The following is a 14,779-nucleotide window of genomic DNA, read 5'->3' as shown; positions in this document are numbered from 1 at the left end:
TTCAATGTAATCCATCTTGTGTACCATGCCTAGATAATTTCAATGTATGTCTTTGACCAAGTTACTCTTGAGTTCAAAATTTTTCAATGTTACCCGTCCCCCCGACCATTGCCTTCGGGCACTGGTGTACCAAGAGGGAGAGAGTGATGGGAGCTGTCATGGCAGGAAGGAGTATTTTATCATTGACATAGTTTACAATTGGAACATAACAATAACAAAGAACAAACTCACTTTTAGTCTATTTTATTATTGTTTTATAAATTATTTATAGTCAATGCATCTCCCTTATTACCTATACCTGAGGCAGACTACTCTCATTGCCCCCTCCCTTTGTTATGTCATTACTTTTCATGCTAAAATCCAACTTCTTCAGTCTGGCCTTTATAATATGGGCCATTTCATAGCACTTCTGTAAAGATACCCCATGTCTCAGGATAGCTGACCCTATACATCATTCACTGTACTACCTTATCAGCCCATGCCCCCAACTGAGTGGGTTGCTTTTCACCTTCTGTTCTACCCTCTAAAACCTACCCATGGAGATGTCATCATCATGGCAGGATGAGAGGATCCCTTTGTCCTTCCCCTTCAATCTACAGCAAGTAAAACATCCAAAACCCAACAAAGGCTACATTGCCCAAAAGTCAGGAGGCCAGAGAGATCCACACATCAGTACATACAAAGGATGAGTGGAGTGGAGAACATAGAGAAAGCTAAACAGGAGAACAGCAAAGTCAGAGCCCAGGAACCCTTGATGTCTCAGCTGTGGCAGCTTAGCCAGCCGCACCCAGGCCCAGGGAACCCAGAGGACAGCAGCAAAGGCACACTTTGCAACTCTGGCCAGTTAGCTGCAGCAGCTCCTGCAGTCACAGGCATTGGAGCAGCAGCAGAGGTGGAGCCTATGATTCCAGACCCCAGCCATGGCTCAGAGCCTCATAGCAGCAGTGGAGGCATGCACAGGAATCTGACATATGAACTGCAGTAGCACTTGTGGCCACAAAGTAACAGGTAACAGCAGAGGTGGGACCCTGTGAACCCAGCTCCCTTCCCACTCTCCCTCTCCCCAGCCATGGCAATGGAGCTTCCAACCCAGGTGACCCCACATGTGATGGAGGTGTCATCCATCCCTGTACTCTTAGCAGTGAAGCCAAGGACCACAGTGGCACGGGCACCAGTAACCCTCAGAGGCACAGGGAGTGACAACAAGAGTACCAGCAACACCCCAAATAGAGGCAGTGGAGGATAGACCATGCAGATGCTCAAATATAGCCAGAGGCAGCTCAAATGAGAAACCCAAAACCAGCACTATAGTGCCACCTACTGAAAAACAAAAGAAAGGCCTCTAACATCCAACCAGTTGAAAAGTTTCAATCAAAACAAACAAAGCTGGGGCCAGCCCAGTGGTGTAGTGATTGAGTTCACACACTCTGCTTCAGTGGCTTGGGGTTCACAGGTTCAGATCCTGGGCACAGACCTATGCACCGCTCATCAGGCCATACTGTGGCGGCATCCCACATACAAAATAGAGGAAGATGTGCACAGATGTTAGCTTGGGGCCAATCTTCCTCAGCAAAAAGAGGAAGATTGGCAACAGATGTTAGCTTAGGGCCAATCTCCCTCAGCAAAAAAAAAAAAAATCAACAAGCAAAGCTATACCTAAATAACAAAAATGTTACTATGACTGTGCCAGCAGACAAATAATTCACCAAACACCACAAAAAGCCATGACAAAATGGCATCACAAAAAGAAAATAATTCTCCAGAAACCAAACATAAAGTCATGTAAGATTGTGGTCCAACTGATATAGAATTCAAAATAGCTGTCATGAAGAAACTCAGTGAGCTACAAGAAAACTCAGAAAGGCAGTTCAATATGCTCAGGAATAAAATCAATGAACAGGAAGAATACTTTACCAAAGAGATTGAAACTCTAAAAAAGAACCAAGCAGGAATTCTGGAGCTGAGAAACGCAAAATTAGAGGAAGACTGCATTAGAAAGCATTGGAAATAGAGCAGACCATATGGAAGTGAAAATTGGCCAGCTCAGAGATAGAAACACAGAAATGATGCAGGTAGAAGAGGAGACAGAACTAAGATTTTTTTTTATTAAATGTGAGAATTCTAAGAGAATTATCCCTTAGAAAGGGCAATCGGTATACCAGAAGGAGAAGAGAGACAGAAAGGAGCAGAGAGCTTATTTAAAGATATAATGGCTGAGAACTTCCCAAATCTAGGGAAGGAACTGGATATACAGATTCATGAAGCTAATACAACACCCAATTATTTCAATGCAAAAAGACATTCTCCAAGACACATGATAATAAAACTGTCAAAACTCAATGACAAAAAGAGAATATTAAAATAAACCAGGGAGAAAAAGAAAACAACCTGCAAAGGAACCCCCATTAGTCTATAAGCAGATTTCTCAGCAGAAACCTTACAAGCTAGGAGAGAATGGAAAGATATACTCAAAATATTGAAAGATGAACACTGTCAGACAAGAATACTCTATACAGCAAATTAATCTTTCAGATTTGAAGGAAAAATAAAGGCTTTGCCAGACAAACAAAAGTAGAGGGAGTTCATCACCACTAGACCTGCCTTACAACAAATGTTGAAAGAAGCTCTCCTACCTGAAATGAAAAGGGAAAGGTATACGAAGCTCTGAGAAAGGTGATAGACAGAATCAAGAAATTGCAACTCTATATCAGAATAGGTTAGTAAACACTTAATTATATTATAAAGGTTAAAGGGAAAAAATGCCTTAAATGTAACTATAACCACTTCAGTTTGGTAACAAACTCACAATATGAAAAGGGATAATTTGTGACAACAGAAACGTAGAAGGTGAAGAGGAAAAGGATAGAACCTGCATAGGCCAATGAAGATAAGATGCTACCATCAGAAATGTCCACTCTCACCACTCTTATTCAACATAGTATTAGAAGTCCTAGCCAGATCAATTAGGCAAGAAAAGGAAATAAAACGTATCGATATTGGAAAGAAAGAAGTAAATCTGTCACTATTTCTGGATGACATGATTTTATATATAGAAAACTCTAAGAAACCCACCAAAAAACTTTTAGAAATAATAAGTAAATACAATAAAGTTACAGAGTACAAAATCAACATACAAAAATCAGTTGCATTTCTATATACTAACAATGAACCAGCAGAAAGAGCAATCAAGAATACAGTCTCATTTACAATCACAACAGAAAGAATAAAATACCTAGGAATAAATTTAACAAAAGAGATGAAAGGCCTATACAGTGAAATCTATAAGATATTGTCGAAAGAAATCAAAGACACAAAGAAATCAGAAGATATTCTGTGCTCATTTATTGGAAGAATTAACATAGTTAAAACATCCACATTACCTAAAGCAATCTACAGATTCAAGGCAACCTCTATTAAAATCCCAATGACATTTTTCACTACAATAGAACAAAGCATCCTAAGATTTATATGGAACAACAAAAGACCCCAAATAGCCAAAGCAATCTTGAGGGGAAAAAAACAAAGGTGGAAGTATCACTCTCCCTGATTTCAAAATGTACTACAAAGCTGTAGTAATCAAATCATCATGGTACTGGCACAAAAACAGACACACAGATCAATGGAACAGAATTGAGGTCACAGAAATAAGCCCACACATTTACGGATGGCTAATTTTTGATAAAGGGTTCAAGGACATACGATTGAGGAAGAAATTCTCTTCAATAAATGGTTTTGGGAAAAATGGACAGACACATGAAAAAGAATGAAAGTAGACCACTATCTTACAACACACACAAAAATTAACTAAAAATGGATTTAAAAACTTGAATATAAGACCTGAAACCATAAAATTCCTAGAAGGAAACATAGGTAATATGCTCTTTGACATCAGTCTTAGCAATATCTTTTTGAATATGTCTCCGCAGCCAGGGGAAACAAAAGAAAAAATAAACAAACGAGACTACATCAAACTTAAAACTTCTGCACAGCAGAGGGAACCATCAACAAAAGAAGACAACCTACTGACTGGGGAAAGATATTTGTAAACTATATATCTGGTAAGGGGTTAATGTGCAAAATATATAGAGAACTCATGCAACTCAACAAGAAAAACATGACCAACTCAATTAAAAAATGGGCAGAGGATCTGAACAGACATTTATTCAAAGAAGACCTACAGATGGCCAGCAGGCACATGAAAAGATGTTCAACATTACTAATTATTAGGGAAATGCAAATCAAAACCACAGTGAGATATCACCTCATATCCATCAGAATGGCTATTATTGAAAAGGCAAGAAATAACAAGTATTGGAGAGGTTGAGGAGAAAAGGGAATCCTCATACACTGCTGGTAGGAATGTAAACTGGCACAGACAGTATGGAAAACAGTATGGTGATTCCTCAAAAAATTGAGAATAGAACTACCATATGATCCAGCTATTTCACTTGTGGGTGTTTATCCAAAGTGTACAAAAACACTAATTCAAAAAGATAAATGCACCCCTATGTTCATTGCAGCATTATTTACAATAACCAAGACTTGGAAACAACTTAAGTGCCTATTGACAGATGAATGGATAAAAAAGATGTAATACATATTCCATATATATGGACAGTAAACAGTAAACAAAAACAATAACAGTAAACAGATACAGAGAACAGATTCCCCTTACCAGAGAGGAAGGGGTGTCAGGGGAGGGCAAAAGGGGTAAAGGGGGATGTTTGTATGGTGATGGATGGAAACTAGACTTTTGGTGGTGAACACAATGTAGTCTACGCAGAGATCAAAATATAATGATGTACATTTGAAATTTATCTAATGTTATAAACCAATATTTGCTTAAAAATAAATAAGTATTCTTAAATTTATGGAGACTTGTTTTGTGGCCTAATATGTGATCAATCTTGGAGAATGTTCCATGTGCATTTGAAAAGAACGTGTATTCTTCGGTTTTTGGATGGAATGCTCTGTATATATCTACTAGGTCCATCTGTTCTAAGGTGTCGTTTAAGGCCAATGTTTCCTTATTGATCTTCTGTTTGGATGATCTATCTGTTGGTGTAAGTGGAGTGTTAAAGTCCCCTACTATTATTGTGTTACTCTATTTCTGCAAAGTGAAATAAGTCAGAGGGAGAAGGCCAAATACCGTATGATTTCCTTCATTAAGTAGTAGATAATAACAACAATAAACAAACACATAGGGACAGAGATTGGATTGGTGGTTACCAGAGGGGAAGGGGGGAGGGTGGAGGGTTAAAGGGATAATTCGGTACATGTGTGTGGTGATGGGTTGTAATTAGTATTTTGGTGGTAAACATGATGTAGTCCATGCAGAAATAGAAGTACAATGATGTACACGTGAAATTTTTGCAATGTTATAAACCAATGTTACTGCAATAAGAAAAATAAATAAATAATTAAATAAATAAATAATTAACTAAATAAATAAGTAAATAAATAAAATTAAATCTACCCATTTCTCAAGCTCAATGCCTTCACACTAGCCCACAGATTATTATTTAGCCTTGGAACTTATTTTACGTTAACTATCTTTGTCATATACTTAATATGTACACATTATATTTTCAATTGTTTTCCCTATGTATGCTTTGTTCTTCAATTTAGATATGTTAATGGAGGTCATGACTTGTGTTGTATGAAGTACATTGGCACAAACAAGAGCTTGTTCAATAATAATGAAATGTAACTGCTTTTGAAATAGGAATAATGGTCTCCTTGCTGAATTCCTGTACAGTAATCTGTGTATTCTAGCAATGAGCTCCCATCGCCACGGGGTGTCACTGCTTTACAAGTCAAATTTTCTTCATTTGGGTGTAGAGAAGATAGGAATTCTCAGGAGAAATTCTTGAGAGATTACAACAAAATTTATAGCAATGCAACAGTTGGGAGGTGTGGAGATGGGATATAATTACATAGACCAAAAAGTGAAAATCCCATTTACACACTCTCAACACCATCTGTAGTCTCAGTCTCTTCCCCACTGTTAATAATTTTCTGTGTACTCTTTCAGATCTTTTCTTTGTCTGGTGTGTGTGTGTGTATGAGAGAGAGAAAGAGAGAGAGTCAGACAGAGAGACACAGAAGCACAGAGGTACAGTGGTTTAGAAAACATAAATGGGATCCCCTTGTGTGTGTGTGTGTGTGTGTGTGTGTGTGTGTGTGTGTGTGTAGCCATTCAGTAGCTTTTTCTTTTCATTTGATAACAATTCATTGGCCACCTTTTGGTCTCAATACATCCAACTTTCTCATTCTTCTTAGCAGCTACTGCAGCAATTTCTGAATATTGAAATGATCAGTAATTGACATCTTTAATCCTTGGTTATCTTTAATCTTTAATCAAAATGGTTGCCTGGGTATGGTCCAAAACTGTGAGTCAGTGAATTCCATTCTGTTGCCCATTATTTTAAAGCTCTACAGTTAATTAGTAAACACTTGGGAGGATTGGTAGGTGACGAGCAGTAAGTTGAAAAACAGTATGTGCAAACTAGATTGCCACCAGAATTTAGATCAGCATAAACGTAAATGCCCCAGGGGCCGGCCCCGTGGCTTAGTGGTTAAGTGCGTGCGCTCCGCTACTGGCGGCCCAGGTTTAGATCTCAGGCGCGCACTGATGCACTGCTTGTCCGGCCATGCTGAGGCCGTGTCCCACATACAGCAACTAGAAGGATGTGCAACTATGACATACAACTATCTACTGGGGCTTTGGGGGAAAAAAGGAGGAGGATTGGCAATAGACGTTAGCTCAGGGCCAGTCTTCCTCAGCAAAAAAAAAAAAAAAGGAGGATTAGCATGGATGTTAGCTCAGGGCTGATCTTCCTCACAAAAAAAATAAATAAATAAATGCCCCAGAGAATTTACAAGGAGAAAGAGAAAGAGCCAGAGGAAGAGAAACCATTAGAATACCAATGCATTTTGTGTCTGAATTATTGCTTGTTTATGATTATAAAATAATACATGCTCATTGTAGAACATGGGAAATAGAGAAACACATTAAAAAGAAAACAGACATTACTGTAATCCTATGACCTAGACTTAACCACGGTTAATATTCATTTTTGCTCATATAGCTTCTTTCCTTTTCATTTTAAAATTTTTATTATAAGAAACAACATCATGATTGTTACAACATTCAAACAATACAGAAAGGTGAAAAGTAAAAAAGGAAAAGTCCTCTTCCCACCATTCTCATCCTCACTTTCCAGATATTCACTTACTACTAATAATTTCTCTCAATTTACATTTAAGTATATTGATATTGCTTTTATTCTGAGTATATAAATATGTGGTGTGTGAGCTATACACCATAATGGGGTCATACTATGTTAATGTTTTTATACTATTTTTTTTCATTTAGCTTTCTATCTGGAGCATACATGTTCTCCATGTATATAACCCAGATGCAACCAGGAGATACTGAGCATGGAGCTATTTCAGAAAGTTTGACCTGACACTTCTCTTCAACTTGTTCCAGGCCCTTGGTTTCTGACCTTACACAGAAGAAAGCTTGTAGCCTTAGCTGAGGGCCCATTCTAGTGAATGACATTCTAGTGAATCACACCTTCTTCCTGTGTGTATGGCTCTATTTTAGACTATTTGTTGGGAGGTAATAGAGAAGAGGATGTGATTACTACAGTGTGGTACAGTGGAAAGTGTCAAAGATGTGTGTTTGGATCCTAGTTTTATCATTTACTAGCTGTGTTTAAAAAAGAAACTGTTTTAAATAACCCTGCGAGGTATTTTTATCCCCCTTTAGAGATGATAAAATAGAGACCCAGCCAGGGAGAAGTGATTTATTTAAGGTTGAACAGCTAGTATGTAGTAGAGCTAGGATTCAAGCAAAGGTCTGTTTGAGCTAGATCCTATGTGCTTTCCACTTTACCATCTTGGCTTCTCTTTAGGACTTCTGTAAAGGTGAACAAGAGCATGTCTTCAAAGTGATTACCTCGCCTTTTGACCAAAGACTTGATAAAAGGTTGTGTATTCTGTTATCTTTCCAGTATCTAAACATCTCTTCTCTGACTCCTTTTGTTTTGTCATATTCCCTTTTTTTTAGGAGAGAAGCCTTATAAATGCACCTGGGATGGCTGCTCCTGGAAATTTGCTCGCTCAGATGAGCTCACCCGCCATTTCCGCAAGCACACAGGCATCAAGCCCTTCCGGTGCACAGACTGCAACCGTAGCTTTTCTCGCTCTGACCACCTCTCCCTCCACCGCCGGCGCCATGATACCATGTGAGCGGCACAGACCGTGCTAGAAGAGCTGCACTGGTCTTTTTCCTGTGTGTGTGCTGAAGTCATGAGGAAACTGTTTGACTTCAGCTTGCCTCTAGGATGAGATTGGAGCAGATCACTGCGCCAGGTTGATGAGACTAGAGGAAAAGGTAGCTGGTCTCCCATGGAGGTTCCTCATCCTCCACCTTCACCTCTCCACTGTCCAGTCCCCAATTTTTTCAACCTCCACGTGGGTAGAATTCCAGTGTGGCACTCATGGTTGCCCCTCCACCCCCATCTCTACTCTGAGATAGGACATCTTCCCAACAATAACAAAACAGGAATCAAACTCAAGGCTGTGAACAAACATACGCTGCTTTTTTTCCTATTTTTTCTCTTGTTTTCTGGAATTATCTATATTTTTGAATCAGTATATTTAAAAGTGTTTGGTAGTGTTCTAAAATGACTTTTTTCAAGTTCATAGATAGAAGAGGGTATAACAATGTAGTTGGTTGGTAAGATTTACAGAGATTTGGTTCCTCAGTATAGAGCACATTCTCAGTAAATAAGCTGAGTCCCATACCAAACTTAAAGGTTTTGTGAATCCAATCTATTTCTTCTTACAATTTGGTTTTCAGACAGTGCTGGTGCTTCTGCTTCTTAAGTCTATTGAAGGGAATGAAGGGATCTTCTTGTCCTTGTCCTTGTCCTATTCTTCCTCCTCTTTCAGGATTAAAGATTTTGCTGCACAATTATGATAATCTTTGTTAGGTTAAATTTGGTCAGATGCTCAAAACACACATTGACATGCCAGTAGGGAGAAAAATGTTTCAGGAGAGTATGTTGGGAAGTGAGAGAAACAATCAGGCCTAAGATGCTTCTGAAAACAAATAGAGGGGGACTTTCATTTGTATAGGATATCTAAAGTGCTGTAATCACAAACCTCATTCAAATGGCAGCCTGTTGAGATTCTCGTGTCTTGAGGGGCTGCACTATACTGTTTATTCCTTTGTTTACATAAAACAACTGTTATGAGCATATTGCATGATGAGAAATCACACACTGGCCATGTTATACAGAGGTGAGGGATTGGAAGAAAAAATTTTGTTAATTCCTTATTAGTATGCATTCCTGTGCTTCAAACAGAATATAAGAGGCTTTTAGTGAAAACTGACCTACAAAAAGCAATTTGATGTTCTGTAATTGCTATGAATGCCTAAGCCATTTCTTTTAGCCATTACAGCAGGTTGCACAATATATACATTTGGTTACCCAATCAGACTGTTTCATGATAGTCTCTGCAACATAAAACCCTCTGTTCCAGGCCCTGGACCTCAGATCTACCTCCACATGGCGTATTTCCTCTCCCGGAGGCGAGGGGGCGTTGCATCACTTAGTTTTGGACTCGGCCTCTCTCCTAAAGGTTGTCTTCATTGTGAACCCCTTTTCCTTGGTGGAAATTCAACGAGTCCCTGCTTTAATACTTTTTGTTACTACCTCCCAAGGCCGTCCATTCTGACTAAATCATAGAATTCTAGCACTAAGAGGGGATCCTATTAACCATCTAGTCTAACCCATCATTCGTATTTTACAAGTGAGACAAATACGGGTCAGATTCTTTCCCCAGATGTTTCCTTGAGGCCTTGTAGACCTGCACACCCATTCTCCCAGGGATCACATTATTAAACCAAATTAAAGAAAATTTTATATGATTGTTTTCAGTATTTGTCCAATTTTATATGTTATGCTTCAGAAAACTTTAGACCACTCACAACATCATTTACCATTGATTAAATAGTATGTAAAATGTGCTTGTGGTCATTGACATATAACATTAGACACATAATTTTTCTATTCTAACACTTTCTATTATATCTCACATTTGATTTACCTCATTTTAACTTATAATGTCTTTCCAAACCATATCCCTCAAAAATTCAAAAATTGCCATATTTTTCAAAATGACATGTGGATTTTTACTATTATTATTGTTATTTTGATATAGACTTTTCCCTGACTTTTGGTGTGCAAGTTCCACACTGTAGACTAATTGCTAAAACACTAGGAAGTATCTAGGGCCAGTCTGTTAAAGGGGACTTCTATGTAGCTATAACACAGATTGTTCAAGTTGAATTACCATCATACATAGATTTAAGCTTATAATTGAGTAGTTGATAATGGTATTTCACAGTCAAGTCCAAGGGATTACCCATTTTCCCCAGAGTTTGGATGCTGAGACTCCTTTTCCAGAGTTTATAACTGACCCATGCCCCTCAGACTTCAGGATCTTTTGCATTGGAGCATATGATCTATTTATAAATAAAGGCTATAAAACATACTATTGTACTAATTAGGATGATCAAATTAGGATTTCAAATATTGGTATCCCTGACATCCCTAAGCTTTTATTCAAATTTTTTCCTGCAAAGTAATGAAGGACTTTGTTAATGCTTTATTAATTGTCTATAGTCAGGAAACAATTCTAACCCTATTCTCATTACCTTCTCCCCTCCAAATAATATACAATCCTTCCAATTATTTATGTATTCTTTAAGAAATATTTCAAAATTTATTAAGAGTATTTCATAGGGTACAGGGATTCAAATATAGTACAATAGAGTACTGCACCAAAAGCATATAGAACTTTGCTAAATAGACAATGAGATGGAAAGGAACTGTTGCTCTTAGGTAGCATTTGAGATTAATTGAATTTTCTGTGCTCACACCAGCAAAGCACCATTATGTGGACAGTTTCCTAGGTCATGGAAAATGGCCTTGTTCCATAGGGTTGGATAATATCATGGGATTTGTTTCAATAGAATTCTTCCATCTGTAGATGATTGGCAGTTAAACATAACTATTGAGAATTATGATTGAAAATTTCAGGAAAAACTATGAAGAATGGGAACTGGTTGGGTGGATTAGGTGGAGGGAATTATGGGCAAGACAGAAAGGTTTGTGAGAGTAACTTTTTAAATAAATTTTTAAATTTAGAACAATTTTAGATTTAGGGAAAGTTGTAAAGATCATACAGAGAGTTTTCCTATACCTGATAGCCAGTTTTTCTTATTATTAGCATCTTTCATTAATATGGTACATTTGTTATAATTAATGAAGTAATATTGATACATTGTTATTAACTAAAGTCCAAACTTTATTCAGCTTCCTTAGTTTTTACCTAATATTCTTCTTCTATTCCAACATCTCATTCAGGATACCACGTCCCATTTAGTAGTCATATCTCCTTAGGCTTCTCTTGGTTGTGACAGTTTCTCAGACTTTCCTTGTTTCCTATGACCTTGACAGTTCCAAAGAATATGTCCCTCAATTGAGATTTGTCTGATGTTTTTCTCATGATTAAACTGAGGTTATGAGTTTGGGGGAGGAAGGACATAGAGGTAAACTGTCATTTTCATCACATCATATTAACATGACTTATAATCTTGATTTAAATCTTGATCACCTGGCTGAGATAGTGTTTGTCAGATTTCTCCTCTGTATTCTTCCCCCCCCCGGCTTCATACTGTACTCTTTGAAGGAAATCACTATGTGCAGCCCACACTTGAGTGGTGAGTTATGCACTACATTCTTGAGGGTATCTACCTAAAGTTTTTGGAATTCTTCCTCATGGGAAATTTGTCTCTTCTCCCTCATTTATTTATTTATGCAATCATTTACTTGTATCAGTAGGGACTCATGGATATTTATCTCATACTTTGGGTTATAATTCAATACAACTTTATTTTGTTGCTAAATTGTTCCAGTTTTGGCCATTGGGTACTCTTTTGGGTAGAGTCCCAAGTCCTTTTGACATACCCCTATCATTTTTTTAGCACATCCTTATTTTCTGGCATTACAAGATGCTCCAGGCTCATCTTGTACATTTTTTGGGCCCAATTCTATAATCAACCATTTCTTTAAGGAGTCCTAGTTTCTTTTAATGGAAAATTATATTAGAAACCAGGATCTGGGCCTTAGATGTGCTTGTCAGTACTGGGTATTGTTGCTTCTTGGCCATCTCAGCTGACAGAGGAAGGAAATATATGTGTGTACACTGACTCATGTATATACATGTATCTATAAATATTTCTGTATGTAATCATCCATATCTTTATTAAGCTAAACTTGAGTTCATACTAATGTCTCCAACTCTAATCCATTACCACATGAATTATTCTAACCTGTTTTCTTTGCTTATCTGTAACCTCCCACTCCAACAGTGAGAAACTTGGCTCACACACTCTGCCATCTATTTACTTAATTGTTCAGTTCCAGTATACATGTATTGTGGTATCTAGTTAACCTGTACACCTGTGGGAAATGACTAGAGTGTAGTACTTACATACACAATAGTAACATTTTTAGAACTCCAACAGCTCTTTGAAATAAAGTAATCTGAAAAATTTAGAAATTAGAGATTTCTCTGATCTGAGTTTCAGGAAGTTTGGGTCTATTTTGTCCCCAAAAAGTTTTCTCAAGAGCCAAACCATTGGAAATTGACCTAACCTTGAACAAGCCAAGAGAAATTATTGATCCTCCACAGTGTGCTAATACCTATAGAGAGAGATGGACACAGAGGAAAGTGGGTGTGCCCAATTTAAAGAAACACATAGCACTATATTTTCTCATTGGTAAATATGACTTTCTGACAATAGGGGTGCTACCCTCAGTTACCTCTCTTCCATATTTTCCCATCTCTCACTTGGTTGACCTTAGACAAGTGCATCACCTCTCTGTGCCTCAGTTAACTCATCTGTAAAATGGGAATCCAAATATCTACCTCACAGGAATGTTGTGAGGATTCTCATTAATGGATGTTTGCAAAAATGATGGGAGATCCTTAAATGAACAACAAAATATTATGATTATCACTATAATGATAAGTATAGTACCCTATATTTACCCTAGAGAAAGGAGAGGATTAGGCTTCCTGGGTGATAAAGAGCTAAATTTGAGTCAGTGACAAAGATAATTGAAGAGTGGTCACTGGAAGCAATATTCTTTCTTCTTTTCCTCTCACTTTCTCTACATTCTTTTCATTACTAGCAATAGGATTCTCATCTGTTTTCAGACTCCAAGCACATTAGGGCCTAAAGGAATAGGTAGGCAAAATCCATTGCTTTAAAAGCTGCATTCTTCCCCTTTCCTTACTCTGCCTGGACCATATTACATGTCACCCTATGAGAAGCACAAAGGGAATTTCCCAGAGCCCTTCAGACTTTGGCCAGTTTGACTTCACTAGTTACAATTTCTCTTTCCCCACTGAGTGTACCCTGAACAGTATAGGTAGGAGGGAAGTGGGATGGGGTGGTTGGGGTGGGAGTGGGATGAAGAAGATAGAATTTGTACACATGACAGGATATTTCTTTGATTATCAAACACTGGTTTCACTTTCCATTTCCTTTTCTGGTGGTGGGTCAGGGGTATAGGGAGAGATACTATTTTGTTAACTATTTTGTTAACTGTTAAGAAACTCTCCTTCCCTTCCAGTTGATGTTTCCCAGAGGCAGTACAAGTAGTTGTGTTGGACATTACTTTATAAATATGTTATATGTAGTGCTGTTTTTATTGTATTCCTGAATGAAAAGAGGAAGAGAATCCTTGGTGGTGTCCATCCTTGTGTTTTGACAGGAGGTCACAGTGGGAAAGCAGTGCCAGAAACTGACTCTTTTGTGTATGTGTGTGTGTGTGTTGGGGAAAGGAGCCTGCAGTAAAGGGATTTATTGAGTTTTTTGTCATTGTTGGTTTGTTTAAAGAAATTATAGAACAGTATATTAAGCTTTAGTCTCTGTAACTCTTATGTTTGTGCCTTGTTATTTCAGGGCTTTAGAGCAGCACCCTGTTTTTCCTCTATTTTCTACTAGTTCTTGTTCCAGAGACATGGCTTTGAGGCTAGGATCATGAGCAATCTCTCATATACAAGTCTATTATGCACCTGGAGATACTCAAGAATTGCCTCAGTTATCATGGCCACTTAGAGGTTACTCTATTCTAGCCCAATGGGACTCTCCCTCTGTGGCATCTAGGCAGGGTGTGTGCTTGGTTACTAAGCAATCTTCTGTTTGATTATTATACTTTTTTATTAATAAAAATATTTTAAACTTCATAAACCATGGCTATTATCTTGACTTTGTCTCCATTTTATGTTTCCTCAACATGGTATGGCATAAGTAGATCTTTTTCTTTCCCTTAACTGGGTAAAGTTGTGATTAGACTATTGTATAGTAACATGGGGCAAGAAAGCAAGCTGGGATGTCTTAAACACAATAATTTGTGTAAGCACATGAGGACTTCTCCATTCTTGGGAAGCTGTTCAGCCATGTCACTGAATGGGGCTCCATGAAGACTGCGTGCTCTTTTTGTATATTTCCTACAAAGAATACCATAAGAGTTTGTGGGAAATAGACTCACTTGGCTAGGTTTCCTGCCCATCCCTGTTGTTCTCACCATTTTGTTTGTTTGTTTTTTTCCTAAGAAATAATATGAGAAAGGAGGGTATTGGGACAGCTTTAAATTCCAAAGCTTCCTCAGTACAAATACCAGCC

At 37.9% G+C, this 14,779-nt stretch overlaps 1 protein-coding gene across 6 annotated transcripts in view; it reads left to right on the top strand.

Moving 5' to 3' along the window:
- Positions 1–14,338, top strand: part of KLF8 (KLF transcription factor 8) — a 60,513-nt gene extending 46,175 nt beyond the window's left edge. For 5 of the 6 annotated variants that reach the window (XM_087427172.1, XM_087427169.1, XM_087427170.1 and 2 more), the window contains one exon: positions 8,078–14,338. In XM_087427172.1, coding sequence (XP_087283298.1) covers positions 8,078–8,259 — 182 coding nt within the window. In that variant the 3' untranslated portion in view covers positions 8,260–14,338. Of the gene's footprint in view, positions 1–3,926; positions 4,675–8,077 lie in introns of those variants that run through there. The other variant, XM_087427173.1, reaches the window with a different exon arrangement.
- The last annotated feature ends 441 nt before the right edge of the window (positions 14,339–14,779 follow it).

Source organism: Ceratotherium simum, chromosome X (genome assembly GCF_057802395.1).
Source record: "Ceratotherium simum simum isolate JZ-2026a chromosome X, ASM5780239v1, whole genome shotgun sequence".
NCBI lineage: Eukaryota > Metazoa > Chordata > Mammalia > Perissodactyla > Rhinocerotidae > Ceratotherium > Ceratotherium simum.
This window is presented reverse-complemented; position numbering and strand designations above follow the sequence as displayed.